The 23935-nt window shown below is 34.1% G+C and overlaps 1 protein-coding gene across 6 annotated transcripts in view; it reads left to right on the top strand.

Moving 5' to 3' along the window:
- Window positions 1–23935, top strand: part of CUL2 (cullin 2) — a 113000-nt gene that overhangs the window by 23918 nt on the left and 65147 nt on the right. For 5 of the 6 annotated variants that reach the window (XM_081300394.1, XM_081300395.1, XM_081300396.1 and 2 more), the window contains 4 exons: window positions 1887–2027; window positions 9875–9977; window positions 13384–13478; window positions 21034–21139. In XM_081300394.1, coding sequence (XP_081156520.1) covers window positions 1909–2027; window positions 9875–9977; window positions 13384–13478; window positions 21034–21139 — 423 coding nt within the window. In that variant the 5' untranslated portion in view covers window positions 1887–1908. Of the gene's footprint in view, window positions 1–1886; window positions 2028–5897; window positions 5918–9874; window positions 9978–13383; window positions 13479–21033; window positions 21140–23935 lie in introns of those variants that run through there. The other variant, XM_081300398.1, reaches the window with a different exon arrangement.

Genomic DNA, 23935 nt, shown 5'->3' with positions numbered 1-23935 from the left:
GGAGGATCACAAGTTGGGGGCCCGGGCAACCCTTTGTTTTTTAATCCCTGTAATCTGCAGAGCCTAGAAGGGTGCCTTGCAAAGAGTGTTTCCTAAAAATGAACAGTAGTATAAGAGTTGAGAGCACAGGATCCTGAATCGTGATGTCATTATTACATAGTTCTGTGACCTTCAGCAAATTTCTTAATCTTTCTGTGACTCAGATTTCTTATCCAGAAAATAGGGAGAATAGCAGTACATACTTGTCAGATTGTTGGGGGACTTAAAATGTTTATTAATACAATGCACTGAGGACAATGCTTTTGGCTCATAGTAAACACTACATAAATACTAACAACTGTCACTATTTCTGCTAAGAGCTTGATCCCAGAGCATATATAGTGTACACAGGAATAGATGGATTTAGGAAACACTTAGGAGCACAGTAGTTAGATAGGATGAGGTAGATAAGGGAGAGAAGGTGTTAAGATTAATTCACATGGGCTGGGGATATGGCTCAAGTGGTAGCGCGCTCGCCTGGCATGCGTGTGGCCCGGGTTCGATCCTTAGCACCACATACAAAACAAAGATGTTGTGTCCGCTGAAAAAACTAAAAAATAAATATTAAAAATTTTTCTCTCTCTCTCTCTTATATATATAAAGATTAATTCACAGATTTAGAGGAAGGAAATTTGTTAAGTTTTCCCACCTCTTAACCCAAATATACAGTGAGACCTCTGCTGATCCATTCTTGATAGTACAGGTATGAGATTAAGGCCAGGAGGTAGACTTTGGTATGTTTCTGTTTCTCTGATGTGCTGAGAAAGATTTAGAATCTGGCTTGAACCAAGTTTCTATAACCTTGGGATAACTTTGTTCCAGAAACCAAGTAATTGCTAAATATAACTTGTCTACCAGGCAGGAGTCTTCTACCTTCCCTATAGGCCCATCAAATGTACTTGACCCTAGGGTTCCATGCTAGAGCTGTGCTTTTTGTTATAGGAGTGGGGACCACATACCCCAAGAAACTGAGGAGCTTTAAGAACTTTGCTGCAAACCTGACATTTCTTTTTAATATTTTTTTTTTTTTTTTAGTTTTTGACGGACACAACATCTTTGTATGTGGGGCTGAGGATCGAACATGGGCTGCATGCATGCCAGGCGAGCACGCTACTGCTTGAGCCACATTCCCAGCCCCAACCACATCCCCAGCCCCCTGACATTTCTTTAAAATCTTTTTTTTAAAATATTTTTTTAGTTGTTAATGGACTATTTATTTATTTATTTATTTATGGTGCTGAAATTGAACCCAGTGCCTCACACATTGCTAGGCAAGCACTCTACCACTGAGGCACAACCCCAGCCCCTCTTTAAAATCTTTTAATCTTAAAATTTCAGGTAAACTTTGCATTTTACTCCACCATTCGTTTGTTTGTTTTAATATAAATGTAAATTTCTTTTCTCATAATACCTAAACTGATGTTCCAGGAAGATAAACCCTTTCATTTTCTTGTGTCTTGTGTACAGAACATCCTTAAGTTTAAGGAGTGTGAGTCACAAGGATTTGTGGCCAAAACCGTTTTTAAATGTCTCCTGCATATTTCCCATGATGGGATGTGGCTTTTTGGTTAATGGGGTCCTAACTTTTACTCAACACTATTAAATAATTATTTGTGAATTATTTGTGAATCATTATTTGTGAATCTTTTGAAATGGAACCTTTGATCATTCTACAAAATTCCTAAATGAAAAGACGATAGCCAACATTTTTTGTGTCCTTACTGTGTTCCAGTTTCTATTTCTACTCCTTTCATATATCATGCAGTTTAATTATGTTGTGCTTTAAGAGTAACTATTGGAGATGGTAGAATTCATGCTATTATTATTATTATTTTTTTTATCAACAGATTTCAACACTAAACTTGCACAATGTCTTTGAAACCAAGAGTAGTAGATTTTGATGAAACATGGAACAAACTTCTGACTACAATCAAAGCAGTTGTCATGTTGGAATATGTCGAAAGAGCAACATGGAATGATCGCTTCTCGTATCCTTTTAGTAGCATCTTGATAAATGTTCTAAAATTAATAAACTTACTGAAAAGTGGAAATAGGTTTAAATTTATTGAACTGGGAGAACTTCCACTGTAACTCTTTCCAAATATATCATCGTTTACCTTTCCAAGTTTATCACCTCTTTTGTGGCAATCAGTATTTTATAACCTTTCATTTAACAAATACTTCATGAGTATTTAATAATAATTGATTGGTTGATTTATAGTGGGGCTTGAACCCAGAGGTGCTTAACTACTGAGCCTCATCCTCAGCCTTTTTTATTTTTTATTTTGAGATAGGGTCTCACTAAGTTGCTCAGGGCCTTGCCAATTTGCTAAGGCTGGCTTTGAACTTGAGATCTGGCTGCTTCAGCCTCCTGAACCATTGGGATTACAGGCATGTGCCACTGTCCCTGGTTGCAGTGATACATTTAATTATATATGCAGTGGTGAATATTGTGAAAAAGGCTTAGAGTATTGTGTGCATGTGCCCTCTGTCTGTAGAGTGGTCAAGGAAGATCTCCCCAAGGATGGTGACACTTGGGCAGAGATTAAAAAAGTAAGGGAGCAAGAGACACAGATATCTGAGGGAAGAGTGTTTATACTAATCAGCCTTCCAATACTTTAACAAAATGATTGAGATAACTTATAAGGAAGAAAGGCTTATTTTGACTCATGATCCTCAGAGGTTTTAGTCCGTGTTCTCTTAGCCCTGTTGCTTTGGGCCTGTGGTGAGAGGTAAATATCTTATAGTGGGAGCATGTGTCAGAAGTAGCTGCTTACCTCATGTCAGCCTGAAAATAGAGAGATGAAGAAGCTAGAGTCCTAGTTACCCCTTCAAGGGGGCACCTTCAGTGACTTAACTTTCTCTGACTAGGCCCTACCTCTTTAAGGTTCTTCTACCTTTACTCCCAGTACTGCCACAGGTTAGTGACCAAGCCTTCAACATGTGGGCCTTTGGGGGGACATTTATCTAAACCATAGTAGTGTTCTTAGCAGAAGGTGAACAGTGAGTTTGACTGAGATGGAAACATGTTTTTTAAATTGGATAATTATCTCCATTTTATATAAAAATACAGATTTGTGGTTTCCCTAGAATGCTCTGCAAGCCACTATCAATGCATTTCTATGTGACACCAATCTGCTGGACCTAACAAGTGCTGCCCTCTTTAGCAATATTCTTGAGTTAAAGGATTCCCCTTGTTACATAGGGCATCTTTAGAAGAAAAGACAGTGACTCAGCTTGTTCTTAGTGCCTCTCAATATTAAGCTGAATATTGATGCAAGAATAGTGAAGTTGTTTCAGATCAACAGGAAACCATTTAATTTATTACAACTGCAGTTCTCAGTGGGGAACATTTGTTAGGTAGGCTATCTGTGTTCTGGACACTGAAGATAATTCAGATGTTTCTGGAAGGTTTTATAGTTTGCAGAGATCTACATGTTTTGAGTTATTTAATACTCAAACAAGTCTGTCAGATCAGTGGGAAAATATAATTACTGTCTTCATGAAACAAAGAAGGAAACTAATCTAAGAGATAACTGAGGGACTTGCCAAGGGTCATGCAAGTAGTTATTGATGGAGCACAGAATTCAATACAATATTTTAACATCCAGTTCTTTTTGCTTTTCAGTATTTCTAAAGGATAATTAGTATGAATTTTGCCATTGAAGAGCTTATTAATTGAATTAATCTCTTAGATGGCTATTTTTTCTGTGGAATATTATGGATTGTAGCAACGCAGGAGTCTTAGTGAAAAGAAAAAATAATTATTTTTTATTGTACAGAATATATAATTAATTGGTTGGTTTATATGTGGTTTTAAAATAGATGACTTCCCTGGATAATGACCTTTCAGTCACTGTTATTTTTAAGGTGTTTATTGTTTGTTTCATATAAGATGTTCAATAGAATATTGACTTAATTATGAATTTTCTCCATCTTTCTCTAAAGTAAAATATTATAGTAAAATTAAAAAAATAGAAACTCTCATTTTAAATTTTGCTTTGGAAAACAAAGGGCTACGTTTTAATTGTTCTAAGATAAAATTCCCTTCTTTTCTATTACTTTGAGAATATAAAATGGACTTCTAATACTTTGATATCTTAAGCAGAAATTTTAGAGACTGTGAAACTTATTATTATTTTGAAAATGCTAAAAAGCCTCCCCAGATGATATCATCATACATGTTAGTATTTGATCTTTTAGAAAGCATTTTTGATGGTATGAAATACAACACATATATGGAAAAATTCAGTAAAATACATAGACAGTTGAACAAATGTTATAATACAAACACTTGCATACTACCACTCAGGTCAAAAGTAGAATATTGTTAGCTTTCATCAACCCTTCTTAAACCATGGGCTCTATCAGTTCACAAGTGCCCTCTCTCTAGAAGATACCTAGCAAGCTTGACCTGTACCTATTATTTACTTATTTGTATAACCCTAAATAATACTGGCCTATTCTTTTTTTTTTTTTTTTTTTTTTTAAAGAGAGAGTGAAAGAGGAGAGAGAGAGAGAGAGAATTTTTAATATTTATTTTTTAGTTCTCGGCGGACACAACATCTTTGTTGGTATGTGGTGCTGAGGATCGAACCCCGGCCGCACGCATGCCAGGCGAGCGCGCTACCGCATGAGCCACATCCCCAGCCCCCTATTCTTTGTTTTTTGAATTTTATATAAGTGGAATCATACTGTGAACATTGTTTGTGTGTCATTTTTCTTTCAACATGTGTATGGCATTAATTTGTTACATCTTGTATGGGATGTATTATTCGTCCCATGTTAGGGTTGAATGTGATCTGAAAAGGGTGAGATGATTTACTGATGCTGAAGGATTGAGGTAAGAAGGCTGTCTAATCTGCTTGAAATGGATATTAAGGAAGCTTGATCTGATAACTAAAGTGTTTAATGTGCAAATGCATATTGAATCCATAAGTTCCCTGAAAGCAGAGATTTTTTTTTTTTTTAATTTTGTTTTTTGGTGTATGTTGGGAATTGAACCCAGGGTTTCATTCATGCTCAGCATGCACTCTTCCATTCAGCTATATTTCAATCCCTCTGTTCTTTTATGTTCACTGAAATATTTCCAAAACTTGGTACATATAAATACTTAAGCAAATATTTGGTGAATGAATAGATGCTATTAACTATCATTAAGCATACTGTACAAATGAAACAAATAACATTAATATTTGGCTGGTTAATAAGCAGGATTCTTAACACTAATCCTTCATAAAAGATTTTAGGTATGTAGGCAAGGCATTCTGATAAATGTTTATAGAAAATTTGTTTTTTTTGGGCATGGTGGTGCATGCCTTTAATCCCAGTGGATCAGGAGGCTGAGGCAGGATTGTGAGTTAAAAGCCGGCTTTGGCAAAAGCGAGGCACTAAGCAACCCAGTGAGACCCTGTCTCTAAATAAAATACAAAAGTATGGCTGGGGATGTGGCTCAGTGGTCGAGTGCCCTTGAGTTCAGTTTCCAAAACACCTGCCCCCCAACCATCTGTTTTCTGTTGATGCATAACAAATTATCACACCTTTAGTAGTTTAATAAAACCCTTATAAAAGATTTTTATTATTTCACAGTTCTGTCGATCAGAAGTCCATAATAAGTCTGGATTCTCTGCTCAGAATATAAGGCAGAAATCAAGGAGTTAGCTGGCTATAGTATCATCCAGGGGTCCTCATCTAAATTAATTCTTTTTTTGTGTGTGTGTGTGTGTACTAGGGATCAAACCCAGGGGTTCTTTACTCCTGCACTGCATCTCCAGCCCTTTTTATTTTTTATTTTGACCCAGGGTCTTACCAAGTTGCCTGTACCGCTCTTGAACTCGCAATCCACCTGCTGAAGCTTCCTGATTCCCTGGGAATACAGGTGTGTGCGACTGCACCTAGCAAACTCATTTTTGCTACTTGGCAGAATTCAGTTCCTTATAGTTGCAGGACTAAGGTCCTCATTTCCTTTTTGGTTGGGAGTTATTCTTAGTGATCTGTGTTCACTTTCATTTTTTTGTGTGTGGCCCCACTCCATTTTCAAAGCTAATAGTGTCATGTCAAATCTTAAAGTGCTTTTACTCTCAAATTACTGTAGCTAACTTGGTATATAGTTAACTTGAGGTGGAGGTGGAAGTGTAGCTCTGTGTGTGTGTGTGTGTGTGTGTGTGTGTGTGTGTAGAGGTGGGGAGGTGTCTTCTTTTAAAGGGCCAGTGTAATTAGGTTTGAAACTCCAAATTGTCCAGGACAATCTCCAGATTTTAGGATTAACTGGTTAGTAATAATTAATTCCAGTTAAGTCTCTTTTACCATATAAATAACATTTGTATATCACAGTCCCTGATATTAGGGAAATCCTGGGAAGGTATTTTTAGAATTCTGCCCATTTCAGTGATGCTTCATAATAAAAGTTTTGTGACAGCATTGGTGCTTTCTCTAGGCATGTTTGGAATCTACCCTTTTAGTTTTCAGGTGCTTTCCTCCAGTAAGAGAGGCTAGGTGAAGATATACAGTTACTCTATTTCACTTGGTTGGAATTCTTTGGCTCCTTTACTTTTTTAATCTTGCTTTTCTGCCATTTATTAGTTGCTAGGACAAATTCCCATGCCCTTGTAGTACAATGTACCTGTATTCCTCGTTAGGGATGTTAAATTCTACATGGTTGAATATAAATCCAAAGTGATTACCCAAGGGGAGATTTAAGATTGCTTTCCCTGGATATATTTCCCAGGTGAGAAAATTAATTCATTCTTCTATGTTTAAAAACCAAGGATACTGTTGTCCTCATTTCTAATTTATATTTTATCAAGCATCTTTTTCAAACATAGACCAGTTTGAATAGATGGAAAAATATCTATTTTTGACAGTCTTCACCAATGTTATGAGAACTTATTAATAACTGACATTTATACCTAGCACTCCATCACTTTTTTATTTTTTAATTTTTTTTTTTTGGTACCAGGAATTGAACTCATGGGACCTTGAGCACAGAGTCACATCCCTTGCCCTATTTTATATTTTATTTAGAGACAGGGTCTCCCTGAGTTTCTTAGCACCTCATCATTGCCGAGGCTGGATTTGAACTCAAGATCCTCTTGTCTCAGCTAAGCTGCTGGGATTACAGGCCTGTGCCACTGCACTTGGCATTATCATTCTTTTTTAGATTGTATAGCTCATAAAAGATTTTATCTATATTTTTCTCTGTGATCCTCACAATAATCTCAGGAGGTAGGTATTGTCTACATTATATTTTTTGTTGTCAGACCCTTTCTTGGTTATTTTTACTGTTTTCAATTTTAATATAATCATTACTTTTATTCCCATTATAAGACCTTCCTTGTTCTTTTCCTACTATATAATAAAGTTCATATTTTTAGAACTCAGAATTGAGTCTAAATGTAGGAAGCATTTTTGTTTTGGGAAGTGGGTACTGGGGATTGAACTCAACCACTGATCCACATCCCCAGCCCTATTTCGTATTTTATTTAGAGACAAGGTCTCACTGAGTTGCGTAGTGCCTTGCCGAGGCTGAGGCTGGTTTGAACTTTCGATCCTCTTGTCTCCGCCTACTGTGCTGCTGGGATTACAGGCATGCACTAGCTGGAAGCATATTTTAATAGAGAAAATGAACTAAAATAATTTTGCTGCTTGTGGACACTATCATTTGGTTGTAACCAAGTTCAGAGCTTTTACTCAGGATTAAATCTTTGTTTCTGACTGTGGGAATTTGTGAGTGGAAAATTCATAGAGGGTTTTTTGTGTTCTGGTCTCCCTAAAGAAGTATATGTGTGAGTTAAGGATAAAATAGAACAAATATTGGCTGAAACATCTGGAAGTACTTTCATATACTAAGTACATACTGCCCTTCTTAAAAGAATAGTTGATTTGATCCTGGCTAAATTTAGTCTTAAATTTTTTTTTCATTTAATGATAGTACAAATACTGACTATTGAATGTATAGAAGCATTTTCACAAAGTGCACATACCTAAATATCCAGTAAATAGACACTCCTAGGTTCCCAGAAATGGCCCTTCTTCCCCTTTATTGGATGTATAAAGATATATTTTATTAGTTACTCATTAAAATAAAAAATAAGAAGACTGGGGATGTAGTTCAGAAATAGACTGCCTATTATGTGTAAGCGCTGGGTTTGATACTCAGCACTGCCAAAAAAAAAAAAAAAAAAAAAAAAAAGGAAAGAAATGGAAAAGAAAAAGAAAATAATTAGAAGAAATTGGGAATGTCTTACCGAAGTCTACCAGACTACCTCACAAGGAGGGGACTTCTTACTCCTTCTAGCATAGGAATTCTCAGTAAGTTGGCAGAGCTAATGAGATTTGATTCCCTACCTCCTTTCCTTTGGTAAGCATGTAATAAACACCAGGAACTGCATGGAATTGGGAATATAGAAATGACAAAAATAAGAACACAATAGTATGGATGGCAAGTATATAAGTAATCTCTATTATATAAAGTTTTATTGTATAAAAATACAGATTCTGAATCTGTAGAATATATGAAGTGTTATGGGAATACATTGATGAAAGAACCAGCATCCTACCATGATTTTAAGCAGACGTTTTTTTTGTAATAAAATATTGTAATATTTTCTGTCTTTGTATTAAATATAAATGCTTGAGTATTTCTTAAGTAACCTTATTTTCAACTATAACTGCATTTGTAGTTAGGCTGGTCTCAGATTGCTCATGTGTGTTTTATCTTCCACATTTGGTTACCGAGGCATAGTTTATGAAGCAATTTAACATATAAGAGCTTATTTGAGTCTTAAAGGGCTCAGTAGAAATATCAGGGGGAGAGTTTATTATTTTTACCATGGCGCATAGTTATGGTGATTTTACTGATCAGGTGCCATAGCTTTACCATGATATGATCTTGCAGTACAACTACCAGGAGGTTTTGACCTGTATGTTGCTTAGATGTCACTGTCGATGGGGACAAGCAAGGTGTTACCTCCTAAATGCTTTTTCACTGTTGGTAGCAGCATATTAAACACAGTATCTTCAGAATATTAGTCTAATACTATCTCTAGTTCAAAGATCATAACTTGGCTTTGTCTTGAGTCTTTTTTGTCCTTCTTAGTTTAATTTTCTTAATTCTTGGTGGTGTGGAGAAGATTCCAAGCAAAGGATATTAAAAAGGAAATGGCAACTTGGACAGGCTAAAAGATGTGGGTATGATCTCAATTAGAGCTCATTGCTTTTAACTCCTTGTTAAGAATGCTCTGTTACAGCAAATCTACCACTGAGATGCTTAGAAATGTTATTTAGTTGGTGTTCAAAGACTTAACTGACTGGTTGACATCACTGTTACTATTCATACTATATTTCTTATAGTAGAAAAAATGCTGAAATACAGTGAATAGCTTATATGATGTGGGAAAATGTGTTAGAAGATTAAGTTTTGTAACTGGTTTATCACAGTATTCATCTCTTGTGATATTCCATAGCCCTTTGTTGATATTATGCTTATGTCCACTCTTATATAAACCTTATTTTGTAGGTTTCTGGTTAACTTTATCACAGAAGCCCCTTTTGGATTTAACTGCTTTGATAAGAACCATTTTTTTCACAATGCCTTCAAATAATTGTCACTAAGAACTTGTTGAACAAATAAATAAATGAATCTTATAGAGCTTTATAAAGCATGGTTATGTATTTTACCTTTGACATAGATATAGAATATTATTATAATATTAAACAGTATTGTATGCTGTAACAATATTATACATATTATGAGCCTAAACAAAAAAAAGTTCATGTAAGTCTCATAAGTTAAAAATAACCCTAATGAAGGAAATAACCTTAATAATTTAACTAGAGATATCTATGCTTTATGTGTGGCCTATCCTGAACCTCTTGGGGAAAGACTTTATACAGAAACTAAGATATTTTTGGAAAATCACGTCCGGCATTTGCACAAGGTAAGGACTATACATACATGATATAAATATCTTTATACTTACATGGCTATTGACTGCACACTACTTTCCTTTTTTTAATTTTTTTTTTTTAGTTATAGGTGGACACAGTATCTTTATTTTATTTTAATGTGGTGCTGAGGATCGAACCCAGTGCCTCTCGCATGCTAGGCCAGCGCTATACCTCTGATCCACAACCCCAGCCCTGGCACACTACTTTCCAATGCAAAACTTATGAATTCAAGTTTGTATCTTGTTTCTTAAATAGCATTTTTCTATTTTTACATTTATCCATGAGTCAAACACGATGCTATTGTGTTCTATAGGGGAAATTAGTTGTTCAAGATCATGTAACTAGTATGTGAAAGAGCAAAATCAACTAAATTTAAAAGTGCTTTTTGCATTCTTTGGATGGTGTTTATACAAGTAAATTTCTCCTTACCTTTTGAATATACCAACCTCTTGGTAAATCTCTTTATTTTTAACCTTTTAGCTGCTTCTTCACATTCTATATAAAGTCTTCAAAAAACATAAAATTGAAGAGAATCAGTAAGTTAAAAAGCATTGTAAAAAGCTGTCTTTCTGACCAGTTATTTGTTTTCTTTTTTTGGTACCAGGGATTGATTCCCGAGATTCTTAACTACTGAGCCATATCCCTAGGCCTTTTGATTTTTTATTTTTGAGACAAAGTCTTGCTAAGTTGGTTAGGGCCTCATTAAGTTGCTGAGACTGGCTTTAAACTTGGGTTATTTCTGCCCCAGCCTCCTGAGGTGCTGGGATTACAGGTTTGTGCCACCTGGCTTTAGACCAGTTATTTTGATTAGTGTTCTTTATGTGAGAACAAAATCATGGATTTGATCTGTGCATAAACAATGAATGCTGCAGTGTTTTTCTGTGGATAGCATTTCTAAATTAATTTGGACTCCTGATCTTATCAGGAACTGGGGGGAGATAACTTATTGCCTATGCTAGAATCTTCATTCTACTTTTTGTTAGCTGTTGCTACAATTGTGGAAACTCACAACTACCTTGTGTAGTAAATTTTAAGTTTACTAATCTATGAAATAGAATAAAACAATCTTCATAAAACAATAAAACAATCTTCAAAAAGCATCTAACCCTGCATATGACCAAGAAGAGATACTTTTTAAAATGTAACAACTCAAAAGTAGGTGCAGTTGATCATGTGCTATCCTTAAAACTTTTGAAGGAATTGATATACTTTTTGTTGTTGTATTTATTGTCTGTGGCATGTACATTTTAGTGTTCTGATGTGTGCATTTATCAGGTCATTAAAGTGGTTTTGATAGCAAGTACTCTAAAGTGGTCTTAATTTTTAATATATTAAATTATTAAAAAAGTTATTTCATTGTAAGCTAGTGAGCTTTGGTTATAACATAATTGATAACTTTGTAAGACATGTATAAATTTTGTGATTTTTATATTTTGGATTAGGTTATGTGATTATTTAAAAAAAACCTTTTAGATTTTGAAATAATTTTAAACTTAAAAGTTGTAAGCATAGTATGGGGAGTTCTTGTATATTTTATCCAGATTCTTAAGGTTAAAATCTCGTACAACAGTATGGTTATTAAAGCCAAGAAGTAAACATTTATATAATTTTGTGATTTAAAAATGATATTCTGGGCCAGTGGTATAGCTCATTAATAGAATGCTTGCGTATATGTGAGTCCCTGGATTTCATATCTAGCACTGCCAAAAAAAAAAAAAAAGGGCAAAGCAGTTTTATGACAGTTTACAATACTTAAGTAGTTATATACTATATGTTCTCTCAGATCCTATGAAAAAGAAAAGTTGGTTGATGTGTATATGACAGAAATGCATTATTATACAGCAGCAAAATTCAAACAGTTTTACCTGTGAGAAGAAAATTTCACTTGCTTAGGAGAAGGAACTTTTTTCATTACCATAATATTGTATTACCATGACAGATGACTTATACAGATTAGAAAATGTAGAATATAAATATCACATGACATACTTTCAGAATTAACCACTGTTAATATTTTGATAAGTCTGTACTTAAACATATATATTTTGTACATATTAATATTTTTAATTTTACGTATGCCTGCCTTTGGTATAGTTTTGCTTCATATAAGCTCCCCCAACCCTTTTAATTTTTTATTTTGAGGAAATGTCTTGCTAAAATGCTGAGGCTGGCCTTGAACTTGGCGTTCCTCCTGCTTCAGCCTCCCAAGCCTTAGGCTTCTTTGTTAGAAAGTAAAGTCTACTTACTTTGATAATCTCTTTTGCTTTCGATAATACTGCAGATCTCTTTTTTCATTAAATATATCTGTAATTCTGATGATTTCTAAATTTTTCATTGTATAGAGATGCTATGGTTGAAATATTCTCATTGCTGGGTAGATAATTTCCATTTTATATAATTTGTTACTATAAAAGTACTCTGAACATTCTTGTGTAACCATGAGATTTTGGGGAGAGGTGGGTGCTGGCGATTGAACCTAAAATCTTATATGTGCTAAACATGCCCTTTGCCACTGAGCCACACCTTTAACCCCTATGATTTTTATAGGCTCAGTTTTTAGCCATGGAATCAAACACAGTCTCCTGAGCCACTGGGATGACTGGTGTGTTCCACTTTCTTGAAGAAGATGCTGTTTTTAATTTACTAGTTTGATAAGACAGAAAGCGCTATTTGTAGTTTTTTTTTAATTATTCAAAGCCTTAATTGTTAAAATCCTAGTTTTAAAAACATGACACTTCATCAAAGAATTAATCAGATATAAATTGAATTCATGTCTTACTTGAGGTCATGTGGACAGTTAATGAAAGAATTGAGATCAGAGCACCCAAGATCTTCTGAATATTCAGTGTACTTGCATTATTTTATAGGTGTGGTTTTTTTAAGCCAGAGTCTGACAAGTTTCATATATTTTATATGGGATCCCCCCCTTTCATTTTTGCTATACTAATAGCAAAAATGATGAAATATATAAAAGGTACCAATTTCTATAAATAGTCTTATTCACAAAAATGAGGTGATGACATATTTATATAACTAATAGATTGATCAGAGGTGATGGGTATGAGGAAACAGATATGACAATAGAATTATGTTTTTCTATTTTACACTGATTGTATCCATCTATCCCAAAGACAAAAATCAAACCATTATTTTTTGTCCTTTTATCTTGAGGAATGAAACAGTTTCTTTGAAGGCTTCCCTTTCATGTCTTAGGTTTGCATTTTTCCCCAGTTGTTTTATTTGTACTAAAGGTAGTTAAATTTAAAAATAATTTGTAAGTGTAATTTATAGTGCTTGATTTATGTAAGTTATTTTAGAATATTTTGATGTGTTTTATAGTTTACAGTGAAAATTATTAGTACTATTTAAGTAAAAAATTCTTTTCTCTTAATATAGAGAGTACTGGAGTCTGAAGAACAAGTTCTTGTTATGTATCATAGATACTGGGAAGAATACAGCAAGGGTGCAGATTATATGGACTGTTTATATAGGTAAGTATACTTTTAAAAACTTAATAATGCAAACAGTACTACCTGCATTCAGTACTTGAAGGATAATTTTTTATTACCTATTTTTCACTGAAATGGGCAGAATTAAATTGTCCTCTTTTACATGGACTTTCCTTACTACTGGAAAAGGTCTAGAGTTTAAGTCCGGTGGGTATTTGGGAGCTAGGTAGAAAGTTGTTCAGTAGAAAAGTAAAACTTGTATGTAACAACATAACTCTGTTTTTGGAAACTATACCACCTGTTAAATCTCAACAGAGATCATTGTAAAAATTCAGTTTGGATGAAACTTAGTGGAATGAATTTAAGAATATGTCTCTCTTTTTTTTTTGTGGTGCTGAGGATGGAACCTAGGGCCTCATGGATGTAGGCATTCACTGTAACCACTGAGCTATACCCCCGGCCCTATAAGTTCTCTTTTGACTTTAGCATTCAGTACTTTGTTTCATGGAAACACTTAGTTAAAGCACCAGAAATGCTCAGTAGTTTTCCTCTTAAGTTCTCCTACCCTGTGTTTCATGTATATTGAATTACCTGTATTTTTATACTGCTCCATGGTCTCTTACATCTTCCCATGTTTCCCCATACTATTCCATCTGTCTGGATTGCTTTTTTCCTTTCTTTGGATGACAGGTTATGACAAGGTCTTCTGATATTCCCTGGTTTTTTGTTTTGTTTTTAAGTACAGGGTCTCCCTAAGACAGTGTTGCATTACGTAATAATAAGAATGTATTCTGAGAAATATGTCTTTGGGTGGTTTCATTGTGCAGACATCATAGCCTATATATACTCAAATTAAGATGGCTATGATGTCACTAAGCAACATACTCTTAGGAACCGCTGTTGTATATGTGATCTGTTATTGACCAAAAATATTGTTATGCTGTGTATGATTACTTATCCATGTAAGGCAGAGGCTATTTATTGAGGAATAGTTGATAAGTAAAGAATAATGGCATTAATGCCTGATTCTTTAACCCTTGGTCCTAAGATGTCTTCTCTCGAAATAAATGACTATGGCTTTTAGTGGTTACAGTGATAATTTTGCCTCATATGTGGCATGGACCACAGATGGGCCACTTCTTCAGTTTCTCATTGGAGAGAAATGAAGGAGTTGAGCTGGGTCTCCACATACTATCTGTTAGCCCCACCATACTTTGTAGTAGTACCTTATTGCAAGACCAGCACTCAGCTCTCATGGCTTGTTTTCCTTTTTCCCTCACTAGTTCGTATTCCCAAAAGCTTTTATAACAGAACTGGAGTTTATTCACTCTGAGTTGCTTGTATTAGAAACTTGACTTGCTTTTCAGTGACTCAGTGGCATTGGGAAGAGTGAAATATAATAAAATGAGAAACTAGTTGCTGTCAAGCACAGATTTACTGTGGCTTCGGCTTTCATAGAACAGTGTTTGTTGTACATTAAACATCTTGACATTTGATTTTCTTCCTTAATCAAAAAGTTAAGAGTTCCCTAGCTAAGGTCTGAGGGTATAGATCAGTGAGTGCTAGCTTGCCCTGGATTTGATCCTCATCACCACAAACAAAATAAAACAAATTACAAAATAAAAAATTTTCCAGCGAAATCATAGGAGTATTGCAAATTTTAAGGATAAGGGTTAGTGTGTATGCATGCTTTTGTCATTGTTGGGATGAGTGGGCCTTAGAAGAAAGTGTTTAGCTTGTATCATGCAGTGGTATCCCTTCTTAGCTGATGTATTATAGTAAAGCTTTAAGTTGTTTTTCTGTTTGTTAGTGTGGTAGGACATAATTTGCTTGTGTGTACTAAATATCAATTAATTTAGAGCTATTTAAATTACTGCTGTTATACTGATGCTAGTTTTGGGTATTTAGTAAATGTTGCAATATATAAGATATACACCCATGTGTGTATGTGTTTGTGTAAAACCATATGAGGTAGTCAGTATCTCCATTTTTACAGTGGAGGAAATGAAGGCTTGAAGAGGTTAATGACTTTGCTGAAGATCACTCAGCTAATGAGTGAGAGGCAGAATTTAAACCCAGGTCAGTCTGATTTCAAAGCTCATGTTTTAACCTCTTCATTCTACCCTGGTCTTATTCCACATACAGAAATTTTTGGTCACTTAAGTAGATTCTGTTCTCATCATTTTCTTATACTACACATTTTTTTCTGGGGTGAATTAAATTATTCCTGGTTTTAGCTACAACTTATTCGTACCAAAGTATATGTTTATCCCAGGTAGCCTAAGTTTAATAGAAGTGTTTTTTTGTTGTTTGTTTTGTTTTGTTGTTTTTTTTAAAACCAAAATGCCTATCCCTTCAGATTGTTCCATAGGTATATTATACTATTGTATATATTAAAAACTGAGCTTATTATCCTCCCTCCTTAACCCAGTAGTACTGGGGACTAAACTCAGTAGCACTCTACCACTGAGCACCATCCCCAGTCGTCCCCCCCCCCCCCCCCCCCCGCTTTTTTTTTCTTTTTAAATTTTATCTTGACAGGATCTCACTAAGTTTCTCACACTGGCTTTGAATTTGCAGTTCTCCTACCTCATACTCCCAAGTCATTGATTTCTCATTTATTCTATCTGGAAAGCTTTTTGTATTATCTTTTCTAAAGTGCAAATTTGATGACTCTCTAAAATCATTTAGTAACTTTCCACTGTTGGTAGCAAAGACTTAGAGCTGATGGCCGGTGGGATTCAGTTAACAGTGTTTTGCTTGGCCTCTCTGGTGTTGGCATCATGTGATTGCTTTTTATTTATTTAATTACATTGGTAGAGTAGGTGTTGACCCTTTTCACAGAGGACATGGTTGGCAGTAATCAGATGAAAACTGCTTAATAGTTTTGCTTATTGGTAGAGTAAGTGTTGACACCCTTTTCACAGAAGAATGGTTGGCAGTAATCAGATGAAAACTACTTAATAGTTTTGCTTGCTTGGTAGTTCGGTTATCACTGTTGCTAGTCACCATATAACAAAATGTAAAGAGGAAAAATTTGAGATTTATTTCAAAAGCATTTAATTAATTAATTAATTAATTAATTATTTTTGGTGTGTGTTTGCTGAGGATTGAATTCAGGGGCTTAAACCTCTGAGCCATATATTCAGCCCTTTTTTGGTGGAAAGGGGTGTCCTTATTGAATTCAGGGGCACTTGACTACTGAGCCACATCCCCAGCCCTATTTTGTTTGTATTTTATTTTGAGATAGGGTCTCATTGAGTTGCTTCGCGCCTCACTTCTGCTGAGTCTGGCTTTGAACTTGCCATCCTCCTGTCTCAGCCTCCTGAGCTGTTGAGATATAGGCACCTTCGCACCTGGCTATTTTTATTATTTTTATGAAGTATTTCTAGTCTCTTCTTTACTATGATTGATTGATAAGATGAATATCCATTGAAATATTAACATTTCAATAATTTTTCCTGCCCTACTTTTCCCTGTTGCTCTATGTGCCTGTTTAGACGCTACCAGGCCATATAATGGAGTACTTAAGATACAAGCTTGAGAACAAATAGCTCTTACGTGAGAATAGATAGATATGAGCATGAGAAAAATTCTTTTTTTTTTTTTTTTTTTTTTTTAAGAAAAGGGTTTTTTTTTTAGAGAGAGAATTTTTTAATATTTATTTTTTAGTTATCGGCAGACACAACATCTTTGTTTGTATGTGGTGCTGAGGATCGAACCCGGGCCGCATGCCTGCCAGGCAAGCACGCTACCACTTGAGCCACATCCCCAGCCCGAGAAGAATTCTTATACTGGAATTTTCTAGGATGGAAAGGCTTCTGTATTATCTGTGCTGGGGTATGGTTCAGTGGTAGTGCTTGCTGGCATGCATTAGGCCCTGTGTTTGACCCCCAGCACTGCAAAAAACAAACAAGAATGACAGTAAAAAAAACCAAAAACATTTATTTAAGCGAGGTGCAGTAGTGTGTATCTGTTCTATCTATTTGGGAGACCTGAGCCAGGAACATCACTTGAGCCCAGGAGGTCGAGTCTAGCCTGGCAACATAGCAAGATACTGTCTCAAAAAAAAAAAAAAAAAGAAGAAGAAAAAACCAGTTACCTTAGGTTAGTAGTTTTGTCAAGTATTGCTGTAAATTGTATTGCTGTTAAGACTATATAAAAGCAAAGCATACTTATTAATTACTCAATTGAAAAAAATTTAAAGAACATGTACTAATACATTGTTACATAAGTGAACTAATCAGGTATTGGCCTTTGGGGTAGAATAAGCTTTTTAAAGAAATCATTGGAAGCTATTTTGTTTTATGATTTCCTCGAATTTACATTCATTTACAAACAAATGTGTGGTTAATGAATTTGATTGAAAATATTACACTTACTTAAATTAAGAAAAATATTATATCAAAATGAAAAATTACTGTTCACATTTTTATTATGACTTTATTTTAAAAGTTCCTCTTATGAATTAACTGTCAAGAAATCTAGTACAAGAAATAAAGGCCCTATGAAAGAGAAAGAGAATAGTGGCTTGTCAGATTAAAAGCAAAAAACTACACCAAAAACATATAGTAGTCTAAGAATACACATTCAAAATCTTTGCAGTGCATTAGTGAATAAAGACCTAATCTGCATAGCTAGCTGCTCTATCTTAAAGTTAACAAACCATAGTGTCAATAATTTTACTTGTTATGTAGATAAAAGGGAGCTATTTTAGAATTCATATTAGGGAATCAACATCTGAAAAGAGAATTTTTAGATGAACAAGAGATACTAGAAATAGAAATGAATCATGAGAATATTGTACATGATCCATCCAAGAGAGCAAACAGTGGCATTAGAGCTAAAAGGAAGTAATGGCAGGAGATGATAAGTAGTTTGGAAGAACAGTAAAACCTTAAAGGAGACAAAAATCAAAGGGTGATAAAAGTGACAATAATGTTTTAAGTAGGATTATTGGATTGACCATAGTACCATTGACCAAAAAAACCCAAAACAAAAACTGGTTTGGAGTAAAGGATCCATATAGAAAGGCACATAATGCACACATAAATGGTAAATATATGACAATTAAGCTTCATTAACTTGTGGCATGCCATTGTTGAAATATTATATTTGTTCATGTTTTCTATTAGATGTGTAAGCTCTGTGTGAACAGACATCACGTTTTTGTTTGTTTTTCTGTCCCCAGTACCTTGCATGGTACCTGATATATAGTTCTCAACTGATATCACTTGAAGGAGAGTAGGAGAATTCCCAAGTCTCTGTGCCAGCTCAACTACTTAATAGCAGATTGACCATGGCAAGCTTTCTAACCTCTCCAATCTACTATTTTCTTCTTTCTTTCTTTTTAAATTTTTAGTTATAGGTGGACACAATATCTTTATTTTATTTTATGTGGTGCTGAGGATCGAACCCAGTGCCTCACGCATGCTAGGCGAACGCTCTACCTCTGAGCCACAACCACAGTCCCTGTTTTCTTATTTATAAAATGAAGATCATCATAGTGCCACATGTATCTACCCATAGTGTTCAGCCATGCAGAATTCTTAGGGCTATGCCTGACACGTGTTATGATGCAAATAAATGTTACTGATTTATTTGACAATCATGGTTTTATGATCTGGCTCTGGGCTACTCTTCCAAGTTTCTGTTCTGATATTAGTTTTTGCTATCCCTGCTGTCTGAAATGTTATCCGTTTATTTATTCAGTAAGTCATTGAATAAGTATTTTTTGAGGACTTGATATTTGCCTACTACTGTTTTTGACACTGTAAGACATTCTTTAGAGGACATGGGTATACAAAAAAGGGAAAGCAATTATAGAAGGTTATTTTACAGAAAGCAAGTAAGTGAAGAAAGTAAAACAGCTGTGAATTAAATAGTTACTTTGTTGGGAGTGGGAAGTTAAGGTTAATTTTAGAGTGGGGTCAGGGAGGGCCTGAAAGGTATATTTGATCTGAGATCTAAAAGACAGGGGGCCAACCATTAGAAGACCTGTGACAGGGTATTCATTGCGGGTGATGAGTCCATCTTCTCTCTGCCTTTTAATTTTGTCTCTCAATTTTATTTCTTTCTTCTCTTCTTGATTGATAGGCATGGTTTGAAACAGAATAAGATCATTAGAGTTACCATGAGAATGGAAGAGAAGGAATAAATGACACTTTGAAAGGAAAAATGATTTTCTAACTCTGGACTAAGTAGTCTAAAATGTCAAATGACACATCATGGTTGTAGGGCCTTCAAGTCTAGATTCTGGACATTAGTAGAAGTGGAGTTTGCATAAATGGTTGTGGATATTCTGCTTTGAAGTCAATTCCAGGAATTGTATTTTTCATTGTCTCCCCAAGTTGTTGGTGGAATTATGAAGTGGAAATTTTTGTTGTCTTTGTTTTAATTTCAGTTGTCTATAAATGCTAAGTGGACCCTTCATTGTGGTGTAGTGAACCTTGGAAAGGGTATGTTTTAATATACAGATTTTATGGTTGTCGCCTAAATACGCATATGGTCAGAACATTTCAAATGGATAATTTTAGTTTTTGAGCATTTAAAGACATTACAGTGAAATCTAGGATGGCGAAAATGTATACTTGAACATTACAGGCATTTCCTACACATTTTATTTTAGAATTGTATATTCCTTTCAGTTATTCCTAGAGTTCATCATAGTTATTATGTCTTTGAATGTATTGAAACATGTTTTTAAATTATTTGGCTTTCCTCTGGTAGACATAGTCTTTAAATCAGTCAATTTTGCCCTTATTTTAATAAGTTAATTAAAGATATTGTATCCAACTACAACTAAAAAATAAATATAAAAATTTTTTTTGCCCTTATTTTGTTATCTGGAATAATCTACTCCATTTCTTACCTACGAATTGTGATCTTCATACACATTTTTTTAAAATTGGTACATTGTGGTTATGCATAATGGTGGGATTTGTTGTTACATAATCATACATGCATGCAATATAATAACACAGTTTGACTGATACATTTTCCAATATTTCCCTTTTCATTTGCCTCCTCCCTCTTCCTAGTTCCTTTGTTCTATTGGTGATCTTTTTTTTTAGAAATGAAAAGTTACACTCTGCCCCACCCCCCCACCACTGATGATGAAGTATAAATTAGAGAACTGACTTGACTGACCATTTTATTTGTTTGTTTAACTTTTGTAAATTGTTCCTTATCTTGACTTGCCAAGAAGAGTCTAGTAATTAGCAAATTGAATTGTAGATGGTCTGACCCTTAGATAAGAGCTATTGAACCATAAGAGTATTGAGAATCTTTAGAACAAAACCCTGAGTTTAAGTGTGACTGTGATAATAGTATTTTTTCTGCTCTCCAGGTCTTATTCATTATCCCTTAGGGCTAATAATTTTCATCTTTTTATTATGTTCCTAATTTCTACATAATTAATTTCTGTTGGACTTATTACTATACTATTCCTTAATTTATAATACTAAAATTATTGTTCTAAAGTTGCAAGTACTATTCTTTAGTTTATAATCCTAAAATTATTATTATAAAATTGCGAGTTGTTTGTTCTCTTACTAATTTTGACTTGGTATCCAGTGATACTACATTTGTTTTTCAGGTATCTCAACACCCAGTTTATTAAAAAGAATAAATTGACTGAAGCTGACCTTCAGTATGGCTATGGTGGTGTAGATATGAATGAACCACTTATGGAAATAGGAGAGGTAATAAATTCTTTAACTACAAACATGATTTTATAAGTTGCAAACATGTTTTATCCAGGTTTTTTTTTTTTTTTTTTTTTTGAGAGAGAGAGAGAATTTTTTTTAATATTTATTTCTTTTTTAGTTCTTAACAGACACAACATCTTTGTTTGTATATGGTGCTGAGGATCGAACCCAGGCCACATGCATGCCAGGCGAGTGCCCTACCGCTTGAGCCACATCCCCAGCCCTGAGGTTTTTTTTTTTTAAGGACACCAAGTTGACTGTCTTAAAACTGTCAAGATTTAAAACATTCGAAGGTTAAATAAAATACTATAATAATTTCCTAAGCATCTTTAGATAGATGAGAACAGAAAAGATGTTAAATTGGGCTGGGGTTGTGGTTCAGTGGTAGAGCACTTGCCTTGCACATGCAAAGCCCTGGGTTCGATCCTCAGCACCACATAAAAATAAATAAATAAAATGAAGGTATTGTGTCCAACTGAAAAATAAATATTAAAAAAAAAGAAAAGATATGTCATTATTTTAGTAATTATATTTATTTATTTATTAGAGAGAGAGAGAATTTTAATATTTATTGTTTTAGTTTTCGGTGAACACACATCTTTATTTGTATGTGGTGCTGAGGATCAAACCCAGGCCGCACGCATGCCAGGCAAGCGCGCTATTCCTTGAGCCACATCCCCAGCCCAGTAATTATATTTATGATGGACAAATGATAAGAATTAATGATTCTACAGTATGGGGGGAAAACTCATTACCATTATTTAGAAAATATTGACATTCTGGTAGGCAAAAAATACAAAAAACAAAGACATAAAAAGAGACTAGAAGAGAGAAAACACAAGTTTATGGATATAACAAATTTATTTTAACTACATAGAAAGTAATTAAATTCAGAGTACAATAATGAAACGTTTAATTCAAGTAATTTATTTATGTTCTTGGAGTATTTTGTACATTTAAATGTAAAAAAATTATATATAATGCATAAACTAATTTTGAAATACTCTTGTTCAAATTTATATAATACATATATGAATAGTTAGACATTGAGGACAAAATTAGAAATAGACAGAAAGTCCCTGCTCACATGCAACTCGTAAGTTTAGATGTGAGAAGCAGATGCCAAATAAGAAAATAATGTTAAATTGTGGTGTGAATGAAAGAAATAAACAGCTAACATGCAACGTTAGTAAACGTTTAGCATATTCCTTGGGGAAGAAAATTCATCAATGTCTTTTAGTAAGTTTTAAAATATTTAATACCTCCAAGTAATCTCATGTCTAACAATTTATTCTTGGAAGATAATAAGTGGGAAAAGAATTTAAATATTTAAAAGCAATCCTTGTAGTAATTTTTAATAGGACAGTTAGTGGGTGAACAATCTAAATTTCCAACATTCGACATTAAAAGTCGTATATAGAAGAATAGATATAGTATGATTTTGTTAAAGGTAGACATATGAATAAAGTAGAGAAAATAGTTTATAGAAACATTAACAGGGGAAAATGGTTTATGAAAAAGTTTGGACACAACATTATATGTTTAACACAAATAAAATATAGGGAAAAAAGGATATAGATAAAAAGATCAGCAGAAAATACCAAAATCTTTTTTTCCCCATATTATTTATTTATTTATTTTAATTGTAGGCGGACATAATGCCCTTATTTATTTATTTTTATGTGGTGTTGAAACTTGAACCCAGTGCCTCACACTTGCTAGGCAAGCCCTCTAACACTGAGCTACAGCCCCAGCCCTCCATGTTTGTATTGGTGCATTATAGTTGTATATATTGATGGGATTTGTTGTCACATTTTGTACATGCACAGAAGAAAATACCAATATCTTTTTTTAAAAATATTTATCTTTTAGTTGTAGTTGGGTACAATACCTTTATTTTATTTATTTATATATGGTGCTGAGGATCAAACCCAGAGCCTTGCAGTGCTAGGTGAGTGCTCTACCACTGAGCCACATCCCCATCCCCCAAAATCATTTTTTTTTGTTCTTTTTAGCTATACATGAGAGTAGAGTGTATTTTGACATACATATACGGAGCGTAACTTTTTCTAATTAGGATCCCATTCCTATAGTTGTACATGATATTGAGTTTCACTGGGAATACCAAAATCTTAACAGTAGCTGCTTTTAGTAGGATTATAAGTAAATATCTTATATAAAATTGTCCCTTATCACGAGTATTATCAAAACTGCTCCTCTTCCCAGAGGAAATCATCATAAACAGTTTGGTTTTTAGCTTTTCCAAAATTTACTTGTGCATTTGAATACAAATATTTCTATATACACAAATTACAGTTTCCCAATGTTACGTTTTAAAAAGAGTCCTATAACCTGTATTTTTTGCTGTTTTGATTTTTGGGGGTTAATATGTCTGGTAGTTCTTTTTATATACTTTTTATGAGATCTTAAACTTCAGTAATAGGGATATAGCATAACTTAGTTTCCAGTTTTTTGTTGTTACAAACAATACTTCAGTGAACATCATTGTTCACTTGTTTATTCATTAAATATTCTAACCCCTCTATGTGTCAAATACTGTTATATATGTTGAGAATATAGCAATGAACAAAACAGAAGAATCTTACAGTATGTGAACAGAAGTCTTCATAAAACATCCTGATTTTTTTTAAAGAGAAAGAGACAGAGGAGAGAGAATTTTTTTTAATATTTATTTTTCATTTTTCAGTGGACACAACATCTTTATTTTATTTTTATGTGGTGCTGAGGATGAAACCCAGCGCCCCACGCATGCCAGGAGAGTACATTACT

The sequence above is a fragment of the Spermophilus citellus genome, assembly GCF_964194105.1.
Source record: "Spermophilus citellus genome assembly, chromosome: 6".
Taxonomy (NCBI): domain Eukaryota; kingdom Metazoa; phylum Chordata; class Mammalia; order Rodentia; family Sciuridae; genus Spermophilus; species Spermophilus citellus.
This window is presented reverse-complemented; position numbering and strand designations above follow the sequence as displayed.